Consider the following 19,393-nt stretch of genomic DNA (forward strand, 5'->3'; position numbering starts at 1 on the left):
CGTCGCTAGCACGTGATCGGAAGTGCCCTAATCTGGACAACCGACCTCGCGCCCGACCTCGGACCACCTGACGCCCTACCAGGCGCCCAACCCTAAACTCTCAACCTCGGAACGCCCGACCTAGAAAGCGCCCGTTCTCGGAAGGCATCCGATCCCTAGAAGTCAGACCTCACCAACTGCCCGCTACTGTCACATCCTCCTACGGCCCAGTTCGGAACCACGCCTTGGGCGGCTTACGCAACAATTAATGCGCATGGTCTCTGCAGACCTCCAGCTTACTCAACAATTAATGCGCATGGTCTCTGCAGACCTCCAGTTTACTCAACAATTAATGCGTATGGTCTCTGCAGACCTCCAGCTTACTCAACAATTAATGCGTATGGTCTCTGCAGACCTCCGGCTTACTCAACAATTAATGCGCATGGCTCCCGCTATCTGCGGATCTCCAATCCTCCATGGTAAGTCAGCTCGGCCGTGTTTAGTCAGCCGCGACAACTCCCTGACCCCGACCTCATCCTCTACAGCAAGGCATTAATTCACATGATCGTGTGCTAATTCATGCGACGTGCTCAGCCATACGGCAGCCTGGTCCCGTCGCATCACAGGTAACCCAGCACCCCACTATAAAAGGGGAACCCCTCTACCATAAAGGAGGGGGCAGAAACTCTGAACAGATTATTGCTTCTACTTATATTTCCTCCCCTCTGACTTAAGCATCGGAGGGCCAGCGCCGGATATCCAGGCCACCGGTTTCTTACAGGTCCCCCGGAGGACGCCGCCCGTCGACGGACCGCCGCCACCCGAAGCCCGCCGATTCTCACCGGAGCCCCACCTTCTTGGCCCAATGGTCATCCCCGGGTCCATATTCCAGCAACATGATGTTTATTTTATTGATTGCAAGGGCATTGCTTAAAGTAGTGGTTGGAATCTTTTTCTTTTAACTTGGTCGTACGAAAAATTAGTTTATAGAAAGTGGGTTGGTTGCAAGAATTTTAGCTTTTCATTTTTTTGGTAGATTCTTCTTTTCACTATTTCTTTTGCAATAAAATGCTTTGCCAAATACCATGAAAATAGTATTTTTGAGGGCTTTTGATTTCAACTTTGTCCAGAGTTGGTTGTTTATATTCTGTCCATCTTTTTCTCTGAAAATGCACAATCTCTCTCCCCCTCCTCCTCCTCCTCCTCCTTTATCTTCTTTGTGTTCTTCTTCCATGTGAAAGGGGGTTGTTTCTGGGTTTGAAATGGCTGGTAAGGAAAATCTCTCCTTAAATAGTAATATAGTTGTTTCTGAATCAGGTTCAAGATTCGAATTTGAATATGAATGTCTATCTTTAGTGTTCTCTATCATGTTCTATGGGTTTCGGTCTTTGTTCTTCAATTTTACAAAATAATTTGTGGTTAAAACAGGCTTTGGGGAATATGACTTTAGTCATAAAATATAGCCAAGATTTAGTACTGTTTTTGACTTGTGGATTTGTCAATTAAGAGGGCAGGTGTTTACCGAAAAATATTACTAGAAAAGGTAATATAGTAAGTAGGAAGATTTAGATTCTGTCATCTTTTCCTGGAGTTCTCAACAATTAATGAATTTTCAGAATTTCTTTTGTTTATTCTTCTTTTCTGCCCTAGTTTCTAGTTATATGGCTTGATGGATTTCCACAAAAAGTTGTTTAAACTTGGATGTTTTACTCATATTTCTTTCTTTTATCATGCAGAGGCTAAATATTATGGTTTGGATTTCTCTGAATTGACAAAGATCATCTCCAGTAGAATTCAAAAGCTCGAGCCAGACAATGCTGTTAAGATCATGGGATGCATCCTCCTGAAGGAACCTGGGGAGCAAGAAATGGTGCAGTTAGCAATTGGCCATGAGAACATATTGCTATCCAAAATAAATGATGCCAGGGCCATGCTCAGAATGCTATTCCCCAAGAACTCTGCCTCGGCTCAAATCCAATCCATACAAACCATTTCCCACCAGCTCGGTTCGTACCCTCCTTCTGGGACATGCCCCATCTCTTCCCCTCCCAGCTTTCATGTTCCTGCTCCCTGTTGGGATCCTCAGCTTGCTTCCGATCAGCAATCTCCAATGCACAGCTTAAATTTTGGCCTGCAACCATATATGGATTCAGTCGGGGATTTGCACTCTCTTCGTAACGAACCTCAGTTCTTGGGCATGGATGAGCAATTGGATACTGTGAACCCCATGGGCAATTACTACTACAAAGATGCTGCCTTGGGTGGTGGGATAACTGGTAGGACCAGCAGGAGATCACAGAGCCTCTCGGAGTTACCTATCAAGGCTTGCCATTACTACATCAAGGGGTTCTGCAAGCATGGGGTGAACTGCAGGAACACTCACAGCCTGTCCTACCCGGATGGATGTACGCAGTTATTTGGCCCCAGCATGAATGAATTGCCAAATGAAGATGACGGATTCACACCTGGGTCACCTGAGAGGCTTGAAATGGAGATCATAGAGCTCTTGAGGTCAAAGAGAGGGAGTCCTGTTTCTATTGCCTCATTGCCTATGCTGTATTATGAGAAATATGGAAGAAATCTTCAGGCTGAGGGGTACCTCACTGAGAGCCAGCGGCATGGGAAGGCTGGTTTCAGCTTGACAAAGTTGCTTGCCTGCTTGAAGAACAGCATCCGGTTCATAGACAGGTATCTATCTATGTACTTCCATGGAAGTTCCTCCATGTTTCCGTGTTTAAGATACTTATCGAATTCTTCGTACTAAAGGCTGCATTAAGTTAGTTTAATTCTGTAAACTGAGTGCTAGTTGTAAAAGATGTGATACAATTTGGAACTTGTTTGCAAAATTAGTAGCATGGTGGCAGTAATTGTTGCTTTCTCTGATTGCTATCCACTTCAATTTACAAAATGAACTGGGAGAGTAGTTATAGGCTCAGCATTGCTATCCACTTCTATTTATGTTTTTCCTTTACATGCATTTTTGAATAACAGACCACATGGGCAACATTCGGTAGTACTAGCAGAAGATGCCCACAGATATATGGAATGCAGGAATGAGAGAAGTGATCTAGGTGCAACAGTTGCAAGTTCTCATCAGATATATCTTACATTCCCAGCAGAGAGCACATTCACTGAGGAAGATGTTGCCAACTATTTTAGGTTACTAAACATCAGCCAAATTATACCTAAAAAGACTTGTCAATGCATTTTCCTTGATATTGATGCCTTTGTTCGTTGTTATTTACCAGAAACTATGGCCCAGTTCATGATGTGAGGATTCCAAGCCAAGAAAAGCGAATGTTTGGGTTTGTCAGCTTCCATTATGCACAGACTGTTAATGATATTTTGATGAAGCGGAATCCCCATTTTATCTGTAATTCTCGTGTCCTGGTAAAGCCATATAAGGAAAAATCGAGGATTATTGATAGGTAAGTTACCTCTCTTTAGCATGTCTATTGTTTGTCTGATAGCCTCTTTTAGTTGGTAACTGAATGTTAGAAGGATTGGCTTTATTTAATATGTGCTCTGATCTCTCCACTACTGTCATTCTGAGTTAGAATTTTTTGTTCTCCTTTATTATAATCTGCTTTTGAATAATTTGAGTACCATTGGTGATGTTATTCGAATGCACATATGATTAAACAGCTGATTTCAACTATCAGATTTTGCACTGAAATGTATCTTAACTGACCTCTAGCTGGGGCTTTTTTCAATATTTCTGTGAGGATCTCATATATGGAAGATTTTTTTTCAAGAAGCTTTTTCTTTATCTCTATTAGGAATCCCTATTTTGTTTGTTATTCTTGTGTTCTGGTTAAGTTATATATGGAAAAATTGAGGATATTGACACCTTAAGTTCTGTTTAGGATGTCTGTCAATTGTCTCATAATCTATTGTAGTTGGCAACTAAACTTTTGCAGGATTGTTATTATTCATATGTGGCTTGATCTCTCCACCACTGTCATTCTGAATTAAAACTTGTTGTCATTTATTATAATCTGCTTCTGAATAATTTGAGTAGCATTGCCCATGTTATGAATCTGAAAGTATATATGATTAACCAGCCAATTTCAACTATCAGATTCTTTGCTGAAATGTATCTCAACCGGCCTCTAGGAGCATATTTTTTTCAATATTTCTACTAGGATCTCATATGCACAATTTTTTTTCCCTTATATACAGAAGTTGATTATTGTATATACTTTTTACATGCAAACTTATATGCCAGATCCTGAATGATGTAAATGCCAAGAATATGCGTTGAGAAAATGGGAAAGTGTTGTTTCCAAGTCCTCGAAACATCTACTCTGCATAATTGTTACCATTTTTCCCTTGAAGCGTAATTTTCTGCTGTATATGAGAATTCAGGATCATTTTGAAAGTGCAACTGAAATGATATTTGGCAAAAGATTGAAATTAAAATATATAAATTAGAAGCACTGAGAGAAAGTATCTAAAACATATAAATAAGAAAAAGAATTCTCTTGTGTATGATTGATTAAAATTTGTGCATACTTACCATAAAACATGAGAGACATCTGAATTCTGAAAGGCTAAAGTATAACATGCTTTGTCCTCATTTTCATGACTAAACTCATAATTTAGCTAAAAAATTCAGGAGCAGTTTTGGAATGGTCCAAAATTGGACGATTATGGCGCTGTTGTAGATTTGAAAACATTTATTCATTCTTATTCAACATTACTCCAATGTCTAAATTATGGTTCACCATTGAAGGCTACATATTTTGGTGCTTACAACTCACGTTCACTAGGATGGAATCAGATACTAATAACTAGAAATTTACAGTACTAATCACATAAAAAATCAGCATTAAGAACAAATATATTGTACAGGTTTTGTGCAGGAAATTTTTATTTGAGAATAAAACACAGAGGAAAACTTTGGGTGGAAATTCCTTTCTAGTGTTTTGTTTCATTGATATCAAATTTGCTGGCCAAAAATGTTCTGACCTGCAATCTAGCTTGCTAGAAATTGGAGAAAAGGACCATAATTAAATAACAATATCCACGACACTATACATGTTTATGTTATGAGCATGATTTTTTTTTTTGTTTCTCATGCGTAATTGTCAGTGCTTCTTCATTATGGTTATAGTCGATGTTGCGTTAAGGTTTCTTTCGTCCTTCAGAGGCATTATAATTGACTTTGCTAATTTACCCCAACTTAAGACTTTATAAATCAACATGCAGTTTGACTAATGTTTGGCTCATCTACCCATACTGGTTTTACAAAGTTGATGCTCGGTTTTATTTCTTCTGATTGTAGTTTTTCATAATCATGACATGAAACATTCTTACATTGCAGAACCTATATGGAGAAAATAAAACCTGCAATGTATTATTCTTCTCAATATCTTGAAATGGATCCTAAGCTTCATGCAGGTAAGTAGGCATTTTCAACTAAAGTCATGATTCATATTACTTTTTTCTGTAAAAGATTGATGTTTATCTTTGTATATTACTCCATTCTAACTTCTTTGTAATTTTATATGATGCATCTTGCCTTCAGTTCCAAGAGAATCTGATAGCCCCAGGATGCTTAAAAGCAAGTTAATTGAGCAGGAAATGATATTTGAACTTGAGAGAAAGCGTCTCTCTGAGTTGAACTTAGCATCTAAGCCACTATCTTAGCAACCATATTTCTGTTATGACATGGAAGGATTTAAAGTTACAGAAGGTTTGACAATTTAATCTTGAGAAAAGTCCTTATCCTGGTTCATATGTCCTGCACTAATTTCTAGAATTTTTCTTTGCGGTTGTTGTTCAGATCCCTATGAGTTCCCATTGATAGATCATTTTAGCTATACCCTTGCTGCTCTTAATAATGTTTCGACAAGTGATGACAAAGCTAGGCAAAGAAACGACAGTTACAGTGACCCGGAGAGGTAAGCCATATGCAAAATATAACTATATAGCTAAATAATATGTGAACATTATTTTCCATAAAAGATTATTATCATTGGTTATATGCTTTACTATTAACCATTGTTTTCGTTCAATTTGTGTTTTTTCCCTTCCAAGGCTAAATGGGTAGAATGAGTAACACTTCCTGGTTAATGCTTACCCTGAATTACTCTCTTTATTTATCACTAAAGGTATTTCTTGATGCATTTTTTGATACTTATTTTTTTTACATATATTGTAATTTGAAATTGCACCATATTCGTGTTCATAGTCTAAGGATTGGGGGAAGAATCCTTGGAACACTGAATTGTATCTTTGTTGAGATCATTTTGAAAACTTACAATCACTCTTGTGCCCTTGCAACTTCTGAGGTTTCCTGTAACAGCACAGCATCTGCTCAAATTTTAATGAAATATTAATTATATCAAATTTATGTGAAAAGAATTGTTTCAGTTTTCAAGGCTCCAGTAATTGACTTGCTTTCATGCATACAAGTACCTTCTACCTCTAACTAGGTTTTTCTCTGGTGTGCAGTGGCCAAATTGAGCTCCCAGAGAGTCCTTTTGCATCTCCACCAGCAGGAAGCAGCATTTCTGCAGTCATATAGATATCCAGAGAAGAAAATAGAAGAATATAGAGAGATTGCTCCATTTCATACTTCAGTTCAACACATCAGTTTTCAAACCCTAATCTCCCCAGATCAGCGAGATGTTAATGAACTTTATACCGATAACCAAAAGATCAGTTGCTTCTCCATTTTAATTTCATGGGAGAAGGTTACAAAAGTGATACAAGTACATCGAAAGGGAAAAGGTGTACACTTATTGTAGATACTGGAGCATGACTCCATTGATGGTCGTAGAAGAGAAAGGTGATGTATGACAGATGCAATTGCTAATTGCATTTTTGAATTCAAGGTGTTCGGTTCATTGTTCAGAGGCAGTTCTAGTTGACACTTTGAGCAGAAGGTGATGTATGACAGATGCAATTGCTAATTGCAGCGGGTATCTTAAGGAAGTTTGCAAAAAATCAACATATTGAAATAGATCATATAGTATCGGTGATGTTTTTAGTGGCAACGGGTTTTTATTTGATACTAGTTTAATCATGGCTTATAACAAAACAAAGGACCCATTATTGTGAATATATTTCTTTTTAGTTATTGCTCTGTAGCTCGATATGGATGGAACATTGCATGGATCCTTGTTGAGTACAATCTACACTAATGGACTAAAATCATTTAGTCTGATCTGTTACAGATCTTTGTCCCAATTTTTCTCTTTTCTTTGGTTCCTGTTTATATTCCTGATAAAGACTATTTGCAATTTAGGCTGAGGATGGAGACGAGGAAAGTGAAAGAAAATAAAACTGATCTCATCCATCTTGCTGTAACTATGGACTACGCTATATTAAGTAATGAAGCTCATATGCTTTTTTGTGAACCAACATTATTATCTATCTTCTACCCAAAAAAAAATGTTCTATAATTATTTGAAAAAAAATGTGAGGTGCAAGTATCAAACCTTATTAACATATCGAGCATCTTAAAAATCACATGACCTAAGGATGCTCATAGGGATGATTTTGATGATGAAGTTGTAGATCAGTTGTAAGTGCTTGTAGAATGGGGCATGCTTAGCATCTCAAGCATTTTCCAGTTTTAGAAAGCAACAACGTATCTCCCAAAAAGTTCATTCTTCTGCAAAACCAATTAAACCTACATGCAATTACATGGAAAGAAGCATCAGTTAGTTTGATGAACTCAGGCTTGCCTTGGTAGCTATACCCCTCTGCTTAGCAATCAGAGGTTGTAGATTCTAAAATCTAAATAGATGGTGCATTTCCAACTAGGATCAAGGCTTGTTTTAGGGTTTTTCTTTCATCTCTCCCTTTTGTTTTGCATGGAACTTTTATCTCTCTTATGTTTCTTTAGGACCGCTATTAATTGGTTCCAACAAGCTGGTGCTTTTGTCTATGTTTGTTAAGCAAGGAGGCATCAAGGGCCCAATGTCAAGCTGAATCCTTCCATTTGGTTGCTAATAATGCAGTTTATTGAATTCCCAATCATGAGCTTCTTAAATCCTATAATCGTCTGTATGCTAGACTGGTTTTATCTTTTGCAAGCTGATTAGTAGAGAAAACATGATTTTCCCGGGACCACACCATAGACTGATTTATTTAGATTGGTTACTGTTTTTTTTTGTTGATGTTTTCATTGTTGGTCAAAATTATTATGAAAAACCTTTTTTGTCGGTCTTTGATAGAAAAAAAGTAAAAACACTCTGTTCCTTTTAAAATTTACTTTTGCGGCATAGGTTTGTGAATTGTGACGCTCAATGCTACTGTGCTTTATTTTAGGCTTTTATTGCACCTACACTTCACATGGGCCATGGCAAATATGATGAAAAATTTCAGCATACAAGAAGGACATAAGCGAATAAGATTACTATTCTATTATGTTTTTAAGCGAATAAGAATAAGATGTAATATAATGATCAAGCTATAGCATTTCTATAACCTAAAAGTGTTTGTCTAGTTAGAAATTTCAAAATTCCTGCAATGCAGGTGTTTGTGATTGCATGTTTAGGTTAAACCTTTCTACATGCTGCTTATTGTTGTTGTTGTTGTTGATTTTAAGCTGCAAGCAAATCATTGTTTAGACTTCTAAGGAAGCAATCCCAGTTTTTGAATTCTGTAAGATAGTAAGTTGCCATGAAAAATCAAAATTAATGTGTCTCTAAAGCAAGTATTGCTAAATTTCTTTAGCATGATTATTTTCCTTCTTTTAGCTAATCATTTTTTTCCTAAATTGGTATTCTGATATAATTTTAAATTATATGATATAGATGGATAAACAGTTCGTGAATATAGAGTTAGAGAGTGATGGTGATAGGGCAAATGAATCAACGCCCTTAGGTTCTAATATATTTCTACAAATGTAAAAGAAAGTTAACTTTTTCTATTTATCAATATTTTCATATAAATGAAGTAACTAAAAATGTAAGTTTATAAAGTGTGGTGCAGAATATTCATTTGGTGGTAAGGTTGGGACCGAAAATCTGAAATGTTATTTAGAGAATTACAGAAAGAACCGTGACATAGGACAGATGATCTTATCAGAAGCTCAAGGGTCCATATCAATGTGTTCTACTAAGTTTAATTCTAACAAATTCCGTGAATTGCTAACACTTGCAATTATTAAGCATGATCTACCATTTCAATTTGTTGAGTATGAAGGCATTAGATCTTTATTTGCTTATGTTCATGAGGAGGCCAAATTAGTATCAAGGAATACTCTAAAGACTGATTTGTTGAAATTATGTAAAAAAGAGAAGAAAAAATTAGTATTGTGGCTACATTCAATTCCTTCTAGGATAAGTTTAACTTCGAATTTGTGGACCTCCATTACTACTGATGGGTGTTTATATTTAACTGCCCATTTTATTGATGAAGAATGGGTGTTACAAAAGAAAGTTCTTAACTTTTGCTTCATGCCTCCTCCACATAATGGCATATCTTTATGTGAAATAATTTGTGGTTTGTTGATTGATTGGGGATTGAAAAGAAATTGTATTGCATAACATTGGATAATGCATCGGTAAATGATGTTTTTGTTGATATGCTAAAGATCCAACTTAATTTGAATAATGCACTTTACTCAAATGGTGAGTTCTTTCATGTCCGATGTTGTGCTCATACTCTTAACTTAATTATACAAGAGGGATTAAAGGAGATAGATGAACCAATCTCTAAAGTTCGTGAATGTATTAAATATGTGACAGGTTCACAAGTTCGGAAACAAAAATTTTTGGAATATGTTAGACAAGTTTCTTTGGAGAATAAAAAAAAGATTAAGGCAAGATGTTCCTACAAGATGGAATTCAACTTTTTTGATGCTAGAGAGTGCTCTCTTTTACCGTCGTGCCTTTCTTCATTTGAAATTAAGTGACTCTGATTACAAGCATTGTCCATCTGAAGATGAGTGGGGTAAAGTTGAGAAGATTAGCATGTTGTTGAGTGTATTCTATGATGCTACTTTAGTATTCTCCGGAGCTAAATATCCTACATCAAACTTATATTTTTCTCAAGTTTTCTTGATTGAGCTTACTTTAAGGCAAGAGATGTAGAGTGCAGATACTTTTATACAAAGAATGACACGACAGATGTATGAAAAATTTGACAAGTATTGGTCGGATCATAGCTTAATCTTGGCCATGGCAGTTATTTTGGATCCTCGGTACAAATTTCAGTTTGTAGAGTATTGTTATAAGAAGTTGAATGGGTATGGTTCTACTGAGAGCATGCACATCCGTGATTGTATGTTTTCTCTCTTTAATCAGTATATGCTTGCTTCTTCTAAAACTTCAACTGTTAGCACGTCAACTCATGGAGATATGGAGACTGGTACTTCTTCTGAAACTTCTGAGGCATTTAGAAAAGCAAATGCTTTAAAGGTAATATAAAACTTTTTTTTATCTAAAATAAATGTAATGTGCTTGTATATGGTATTGTTTCTTATAAATAACTCATTCCATTTTTTCAATAATGTAGGATTTTGATACATTTGAAAGCTTTGATTTTGTGACTACTGCACAGAAGTCTCAATTGGAATTATATTTGGATGAGCCTAAAGTTGATAGGAAGTCCAATTTGGATACCCTTGATTTTTGGAAAACCAAGTAGTTTCATTATCCTTAACTTTCTCTTATGGCACGTGATATTCTAACTATTCTAATATCTACGGTCGCCTCTGAATCTGCTTTTAGTATCGGTGGGCGAGTACTTGATAACTATCGTAGTGTACTTAAACCGGATATTACTGAGGCCTTGATTTGTACTCGAGATTGGGTATTTGAAAAGAAAGGTGTATGTTTTATTAATTATATTTCTATTATTTTTTAAATGAATTTATTATTAATTATTGCAATATTTCAATGTAGATGTTGAGAAGGCCGAGTTATATGAGATTGTAGAAGATGTTATAAACTCAAATTCCTACAATGAAACTCAATCAACTCAATGCTCAGCCAATGTTGAATCCAATTCATAGTGAGATGAATCATGATCATGGACTTGGACTATCCACTTTGTTATCTTTAACTGTTGTAGAGTCACCGATATCCATAGTGTTTAGTTTGAACTGATGACGTTGAATGATTTGTTACTTTGCTCCTCTGCAGGGTCATCGATTGACCAAGGAATTGCCTACGTGCTGATGCTAGCGGCCTTAGTCCTCACCTATCTCATCCACCCCTTGGATGCTTCGTCCCCCTACAAGCTCTTCTAAGCCCATTCATGGCCTGAATTGATGGATTTGTTAGGGAAGGGAGCGGGCATGGCTGGACTAGTTGTTCATTTTGTTTGAATCTGTTGAGGTTTGGGATTTGAACCTCTGGTTGTATTGTTTTTACTGGCCTTGGTTTTGATGAGATTCCTTTTCATGCATGTCTCCATCCAGATTCCTTCATTCTCCCCTATATCAACCAACAGACTCTGTAAATGCAGTAGAAATCATGCGTTTTCGCATCTTTAGTTGCTGATGCCTCATGGTTTGGTAATATGGTTGCTGCTTGTGGGTTGAAACTTGCGTGCTGCATCTTTAATTGCTAGATGTCTATACATTTACTGCTTGTAGGTTGCTGTCTGTATGTGTATTGACATGGAGAAACATGAAATGTGCTGTGTTTTAAAACTCTAGAAGAGCTGTCATTCAATGCCTGTGTTTGATATTTGATCGTCTTGAAATCCAGTGATTTTTATTCATTATGTCTGGCCGAGGTAAGAACTTATGCTGGCAGCATTAATGGATGATTATTCGATTTAGAAAACAGGTTAAACGGGTTAAACCGGTTGGGTTGGGCAAACAGGTTACCTGTTTATTAAATAGGTTAAACGGATCGGGTCGGGTTACCTGTTTAATAAACGGATCAGAAATTACAATCTAAACCCGACTTGTTTATTAAACAGGTAACCCGACTCGATCCGTTTAACCTGTTTAATAAATAGGTCAAGTTTAGATTTATGATTTTCTGATCCGATCTGCATCTGACCCGACCGTTTATGTCCGATCTGACCTGATTACTACCCCTACTCAAGCTACAAGTATAGTAGAATAAGGAATACATGGAGGCCTACTATCTTCAGACTCCTATACAAATGTTAGGTTGCATTTACTAATTGTAGGATTCATCGAGAATATCTATGTGCTTGCATTTAAGTGCAAATTCACATGTTTCTCTCGCTTCAAACAGCAACCTGCTGTGGCTGAACTTTAGGACAACATAACTAGAGCATAAGATGCATCAAGTTAGCAACTATGTATTGCACATTATTTTTCAATTCAACTACCATAGCTGGAGTTTTTTTTCTCTATGAACTCCACAAAATTCTGTTCCCTCTGCATCTCTGGATACTGATAATCGAACAAATCACGATACGTATTTTCCGTATATGCTAAAATAAGCAAGGGCTTGTCTCTCTGTCTCAAAAAAGTAACAGCTTTCTCAGCTATGCTCGAGAGACAATCCCCTTGAGTGGACCTAAGATTTCATTTCTGTACTTCAAAATCTGGTCATGACTTTAACATTGGAAGCCAAGGTCTGGTAATGCTTCCACATTCCCCCTTCTTCATTATCTCTTTCAACAGACATTGGATCTTCATATGTGTAACCTAAAAATCCTACCCATATTTATCAATCCTTTCATGCAGCAATCCTACTAAGTTCTCCATTCAACCTTTAGCTACTGATACTAAGAAGGAAACAACTTAGTAGACTGTTGAGATATTTGAAATATATTATGAGTTATGATTTGATTTTAATTGTAATTTGCCATTTTAAAATATGACACTGGTGCCAATTGTTCAGCTGGTAGAACTAATTCTAAGTTTATTGGTGGTTGGTTATTTACTTTTGGTGGTATTGCTGTTGCTTAACCTTTGGAAAAACAAACTTGTGTTGCTTTATCTAGTATGGAATCTGAATATGTTATGTCTGAAGCTAATAGATGGATAAGAAGATTTATGCATTTTGTTCCTTTTATTAATTCTACTATAAGTTCTGTTACTTTATATTCTGATAACATGGCTTCTGTTGCTTTCATATCGCTCTCTCTTTTTGTGCTTATAAAATTCCTAAAGATTCTTACTAATCCTTTCATTTTTTCTCTCATAATTTTTCAGGGTGGTTTTTCTGGTTCTTCAGCATAGTGCAGAGCCGAAGTAGGTCTATTATTTGGGCATTGTATCCTGGGGACAGGATTTCTAGTAGTACACCTACATCTATAGTGGGAGAAAATCCCGTCTTTAAGACAACACTTCAATTATCATGCCTTGCCCATATTTCATTTAATTCCCTTCATTCCTCTTCCATATTTCTTTTCTATTCTTTCTATTTCTTCCCCCATTTCAAATAGGTGAATCTTAAGCACAAGCTATCATGCATTAACCACCCTTCTGTTTGGTTTTAAAGATATAGCTGGTTACTTTGATTCTGAAAGCAAAATGGTGGAACATCTCTTTGGCATCATGCAAAATATGTAGGCATAGAGGTATTTCGCACTTGCTGTATATACATTGCTTTCTCTTTTTTGTGTCAGTATCACGAAGCTTTGCATCAATTTTTTAGTTTAGATGTACTAGTTTCATGCTATAGCTTGCATTTCTCTTGTGATAATGTGATGGAAAATATGATTTTCATACTTAAAAGAGTCCACCTGTTCAGCTGCATATATTATTTTACTGATTTTATGTTATGCATTGATGATATGCAGGAAGACACGGCTTCGATGAGGGAAAAAATACAAGATCTGAGGACTAACACAAGAATCTTTTAGCTTAGCAAATGCATGGCCTGCACCTTCAAAGTTGTTCTTCCTGCAGCACATTGTATGTGCATACACTCATTTCACCTATGTTACGTTGGCGGCAATGAAGAAAGAACACCAAGATTGTGCACTAGTGTCACGCCCCCGCCTGCGCGAGGCACGTGAGGCACCCAATGCCCACGTGGGGGCCACATGAGGAGGGACCACGGGGCTCCCCTGCCAGATATTGTCCAGTTCTGGGGCTTCACGCAAGCGTCCTTCACCCCTCCCCGGTTTTGTTTTCCACCCAAAATGCGTCTGCAGGATTTGGAGTCACCCGCCTCATATGCCCAGGCTCTGGAACGAGTCTTTCCGATGTGGGACTATTGGGCCTCACACCCTTCCCACCATCGGACAAGAGCCGTCCTCGGCTCTGATACCAATGGTGGGAAGGGTGTGAGGCCCAATAGTCCCACATCGGAAAGACTCGTTCCAGAGCCTGGGCATATGAGGCGGGTGACTCCAAATCCTGCAGACGCGTTTTGGGTAGAAAACAAAACCGGGGAGGGGTGAAGGACGCTTGCGTGAAGCCCCAGAACCGGACAATATCTGGCAGGGGAGCCCCGTGGTCCCTCCTCATGTGGCCCCCACGTGGGCATTGGGTGCCTCACGTGCCTCGCGCAGGCGGGGGCGTGACATTTGGTATCAGAGCCGAGGACGGCTCTTGTCCGATGGTGGGAAGGGTGTGAGGCCCAATAGTCCCACATCGGAAAGACTCGTTCCAGAGCCTGGGCATATGAGGCGGGTGACTCCAAATCCTGCAGACGCATTTTGGGTGGAAAACAAAACCGGGGAGGGGTGAAGGACGCTTGCGTGAAGCCCCAGAACCGGACAATATCTGGCAGGGGAGCCCCGTGGTCCCTCCTCATGTGGCCCCCACGTGGGCATTGGGTGCCTCACGTGCCTCGCGCAGGCGGGGGCGTGACATTTGGTGGTATCAGAGCTCAGGTTTCAGATTCTTAGGGATTGTTTTTGAAATAGTCAGATGGAGCTTAAGTTTTAGGATCTTTAGAATTCGTCAGAAAGGTTGAGAGATGGGTAGGAACTAGATAAGAGGATAATGTTCATTTGTTTTGTTAACTATTATGTATTATTCTGTTTAGATGATTTTATAACATTTACATTTTTACTGAATCAGAATGCCACCTCGCCGTGTCCGTAGCTTGAATCGGATGGTTAGGGGCTCTCGGGGAAGAGCCCCCACTAACCAAGCGGGCGAGGCATCGTATAGCTCAGGGCCTCAGGGTCAATCAACTCCAGAAGCTGCCGCCGGAAATCAAACTCGGGTGCTCGAACTGATCGAGGAGGTCGTCGGGTTAGTACGCCAACAGAGGCAACAACCTCAGCAACCAGTCCAACAGGATGTTGCTCCTCCTGAGCAAAGAAGGAGTATAGCAGAATTCAAAAGAATGGCTCCTTCAGCTTTTAAGGGCACCACTAGTCCTCAAGAGGCCGAAGCCTGGATAGATGAAATGGAGAAAACCTTCAGGGCAATGGAGTGCACCGATGAAGAGAAGGTCAGATTTGCCACCTATATGCTTCAGGACCGAGCTCATCATTGGTGGATGTCTGTGGAGCGCACATTGGCACCCGAGCAGGAGGCACTTACCTGGCAGAGATTCCGCACAGCCTTCTACTCCAAGTATTTCCCTTCAAGTCGCCTTAGGGAGCTAGAGAGGGAATTTCTAAATCTGTCTCAAGGAACTATGACCGTGGATGAGTATGAGGCAGAGTTTGACAGGTTAGCTCGGTTTGCTCCCACCCTCGTCATAGATGCAGAGTCCCAGATAAGGAGATTTGAAGAAGGATTGAAGCCTCACTTACGTCGGGGTTTGGCCGCAGTGCACTCAACAAACTATGATGACTTGGTAGATAGGGCCAAGAATATGGAAATTGTCTGGAAGGAAACACAAGATTCAAAAGATAGAATACAAAAGAAGAGGAGCAGAGATGATGATACTCATAGTGGACAGAATTCTAGCAGGACAGCAAAATCTCGTAATAGGTCTGGGCAATCAGAAAAGCAGGGATCTTATGGCGAGACTATCCAACAAGAGAAGCCTAAATGTGAAGCATGTGGAGGCGCCCATAAGACAGAACTCTGTAGACGATTGTCCGGCGCTTGTTTCAAATGTGGACAACAAGATCATAGGATAAAGGAGTGCCCTTATAATCAACAAGTATCACAATCAGATCAGAGGCCCCAAGCTACAGGGACCCAACAAGTACAAGCTTATCCTGCTCCGGTTCAGTCGGCTCAGCCTTCTTCTTCTGAGCAGCGGACAGGGGGGAGACCGCGCACACAGGGTCGTATTTACGCACTGACTCAGCAGGATGCTCAGGCATCCAATACTGTGGTGTCAGGTACACTACCGGTTGCTTATGTTTATGCTTATATACTGTTTGATTCTGTTGCTACGCATTCCTTGTGTCATCGATATTTGTGCAAAAACATGACCTATTTTGTGTGCTATTAGAGTATGATTTGCATGTTAGCACCCCTGTCGGGAATGGGATGACCGGTAATCAGATTTGCAAAATTTGTCCAGCTCAGATGGTAGGTAGAGACTTGTCTGTTGATTTGATAGTTATAGATATGCATGACTTTGGCATAATTCTCGGTATAGACTAGTCAGCGTCACACTTTGCTACCATTAATTGCCATGAAAAGCAAGTAAAATTTCAAACCCCTAAAGACAATGAATTTAACTTCGTAGGTAGTGGTACTTACACTTTTCCTCGAGTTGTCTCTGCTATGCAAATTAAGCAGCCGTACGGATAATTGATAGAAAGAAACAAGTATTAAGAAGGCGCACAGTTCCCTATATCAAGATCCAGTGGAGCAATCACTCAGAACATGAGGCTATATGGGAACTAGAGGACGAGATGAAAAAAAAAATATCCGGACCTTTTTGCAAACTGAGATATGTTAAATTTCGAGGACGAAATTTTTCTAAGGGGGAGAGAATGTGAGATACGGGCTGAAGCCGGCAGCCCCAGCCGACTTCAGCCCGACTCTTCTTTTGGGAAGAGCCGGAACAGAGGATCGCGATGGCGATCCTCTCCGGCTCCTCCGGGGACAAACGGGGCAAGGGCGCCGCGGGATATCCGCGGCACCCCCCCCTCCGGTAAATCCGCAGCCAACCGCGGCCGCGGATCTCGCTCGACCGCCGCGATTTTCGCGGCGGAGGGCCGTTACGATGGGACGATAAAACCCCATCTTACCTTCCCCTAGGGCCACCTCCGAGCTTCTTCCTCCTCCCTCTCCTCCTTCTCCTCCCTCTTCTTTCTTTGTTCTTGCCTCCCGAGTGACCGGTGTCCTCTTCCCGACCAAGCGCCGTCCGAATCCCCTTCGCAAGCCTTCCCCTGTTCTGAGATCCGTCCCCTCGGTTCCGAGCACCGCCGCCGCTGCTAGCTGCCGGGCCGAGCCGAGATCCTCCTTCTGCCGCCTCTGCCACCACCGGTAAGCCTCTTTTGCCCTTTATTCAGCATGCTTTCCTCCCTTGCTTCGGCCCCAAACCGAGATCTTCTCGGTTGCTTCTTCACGCCGGGAGCCGCAGCGGCCGCCGGCCGCCACTGTGATCGGCTGGCCGTCGATCGGGCGACGGCCCCCAGCCGCCTAGGCCGGCCGACCACCGCGCCGATTTCCCCCTTCCTCTCTCGGTTTCCAACTCCCCTGTCCATGGGGAGGGGGTTTTGGGGAAGATGAGGGCCCTTACGGGCCGAACGGGGCCAAGCATGGGCCCTGTTCATCGTGGGCCCGACTTGGGCCTGGTTCACTTTGGGCCCAATTGGGCCCGGTTAAAAAAAAAAAAGGGAGAGAACCCGAAACCCGAAATCCGAAAATCCGAAACCCGACCCGAAACTCGGAACCCGGAACCCAACACCTGAAACCCGAACCCGTTTGTGTTGGGAATTGTATCCTAAATGTCAATCGTCAGCATGTTGATGATTAAATGAATTGACAAATCAATAAAGTATTTTTTGGCATTATTCATCATTTTACATCTTCAAATGAACTCTTATATGATGAAGTCCTTAGGACTTATTAATGATAAAGGAGGATTTATCTTCGAGTCCTTAAACTAGTTCGCGACCAAATGATATGTTGTTACAAGGACGACAGCATTATCAAGATTAGGTCGTTGTGTGACATATACATTGGTTGTCCTCTTAACCAAGGAGTGTGGAGACACTGGTATGCCACACAGGTGAAGTGTAGGAGTATATTTCACTGAACGTGACCAATTCCGGAATGCTCTACTGTCAAGAGATGTTCCGAGTGGATATGGGTATAAGTTTGGCCCTCTGACCTGAGACCGCAACTTGTGACTAGCAAGCAACTCATTGTACTTTGGTACCGGACTACCTGGATTTCTAATTCAGTGACGGAAGGTCACTGGGTGCAGTCAAGTACTTGCATAGTCAGTTGTGAGTCGAGATGGAATTGACCCCTCCTGGAAACAGGAGATAATGTCTTGTGATTAATTTAGCAAAACCTTGGCCAGGGTAATCCCAGTGAGAAGTCACGGGATATCTAAAGTTAATCACATAATGGATGTACTAATTATAGGGTTGACAGTGAGCTCTAAGTCATCCTGGCATTAAGAGTCAAAGGGATTGAATTATACAGTAACCATAGTTCAGGGTTCCAGAATATTTGCTTCGCATATATTCGGCCTATTCGGACGTCGGGTACCATTGCTAGATGGTCACATCGATTAGTGTAGGAAGTCGTTCCTATACTACCGGCTTAGGTTCGAACCTATGAGGTCACACGCATAGAAGATTCTTGATTGATCAAGAAGGCTGATGAATGATTAAGAATCATTCAGGGGTAATTTGGTCAATTCGATTGGCAAATTATCTTATAAAATAATTAAAGTAATTATCGGAGGATTAATTAGTAATTAGATTGCTAATGAACTCAATTGGATTGAGTAATTAGACTAAGGATGAGCCAAATTGAATTAGATTCAATTCTGGGCTCAATCAGGGTTTTTGACCTGATTGGATTAGGTCTGAATCAAGAGGACTTAGGTTGACCAAATTAAATTAGATTAAATTTGTGCTTAATTAGGGATTGACCTAATTGGATTAGGTTCAACCCATGGTAATTGGATCATTCTAATTGTTAGGATTTAATTAAATTAAATGGGTTTGATCTGAAACTGTTCGGATCTTGAAATCCACTTGTCACATATCCATGCAAGGCGCCATAAATTGATTTTTAATATGATTAATAATTAATTTAATTTATTTAATGGTGCCATGGGACACTTGGCAACATCAGGGACCTCTTTCATCATTAGATGGGTCGAAATGGAGAGATAAATTCATGAAAAGAATTGGATAAGATCAAATTCTCTCTCTTCATGACATATGTCATCCTTATCTTTATCTCACTTCTAATTAAGGTTGAATTTCGAATTTAATCACCACAAAATCACCACGTGACCCTCTATTCTGATTAGGGGCATGGGAATTTCGAAATTGAAAGAGGGAAGTGGCAACATGATGAATGGTTTAGATTAGATCAAGCTTCATCATGTAATGGCACATAAACTTGAATTTTGAATTCAAAATTCAAAACCCCACAAAATCCTCCACAAATATGGGATGGTTG

At 39.9% G+C, this 19,393-nt stretch overlaps 2 protein-coding genes across 2 annotated transcripts; both read left to right on the forward strand.

The window, feature by feature from the left end:
• Nucleotides 1-838: 838 nt before the first annotated feature.
• Nucleotides 839-5,885, forward strand: LOC103697466 (zinc finger CCCH domain-containing protein 18-like). Its single transcript, XM_039118052.3, has 7 exons — nt 839-1,248; nt 1,716-2,667; nt 2,971-3,138; nt 3,228-3,407; nt 5,306-5,382; nt 5,510-5,677; nt 5,768-5,885. The coding sequence occupies exons 1-6, from the start codon at nt 1,242-1,244 to the stop codon at nt 5,629-5,631; spliced, it is 1,506 nt and encodes a 501-aa protein (XP_038973980.2). The 5' UTR covers nt 839-1,241; the 3' UTR covers nt 5,632-5,677; nt 5,768-5,885.
• A 9,447-nt stretch (nt 5,886-15,332) lies between these two features.
• On the forward strand, nt 15,333-16,549 carry LOC149751217 (uncharacterized). The gene is made up of 3 exons (XM_089927621.1): nt 15,333-16,131; nt 16,245-16,388; nt 16,485-16,549. The coding sequence occupies exons 1-3, from the start codon at nt 15,333-15,335 to the stop codon at nt 16,547-16,549; spliced, it is 1,008 nt and encodes a 335-aa protein (XP_089783747.1).
• The last annotated feature ends 2,844 nt before the right edge of the window (nt 16,550-19,393 follow it).

The sequence above is a fragment of the Phoenix dactylifera genome, chromosome 15, assembly GCF_051530095.1.
Source record: "Phoenix dactylifera cultivar Ajwa chromosome 15, Ajwa_hap1_PhDact_Kaust_v1.1, whole genome shotgun sequence".
Classification (NCBI taxonomy): Eukaryota; Viridiplantae; Streptophyta; class Magnoliopsida; order Arecales; family Arecaceae; genus Phoenix; species Phoenix dactylifera.

Bases quoted from the DNA above. Each gene is read 5' to 3' on its own strand.
- LOC103697466 (XM_039118052.3), top strand. The intron at 3,139-3,227 runs GTTACTAAACAT...GTTATTTACCAG, and splicing joins GATGTTGCCAACTATTTTAG to AAACTATGGCCCAGTTCATG. The intron at 3,408-5,305 runs GTAAGTTACCTC...CTTACATTGCAG, and splicing joins AAATCGAGGATTATTGATAG to AACCTATATGGAGAAAATAA.
- LOC149751217 (XM_089927621.1), top strand. From the start codon at position 15,333: ATGTCTGTGGAGCGCACATTGGCACCCGAGCAGGAGGCACTTACCTGG. The intron at 16,132-16,244 runs GTACACTACCGG...GTGTGCTATTAG, and splicing joins ATCCAATACTGTGGTGTCAG to AGTATGATTTGCATGTTAGC. The intron at 16,389-16,484 runs GTATAGACTAGT...TTAACTTCGTAG, and splicing joins TGACTTTGGCATAATTCTCG to GTAGTGGTACTTACACTTTT.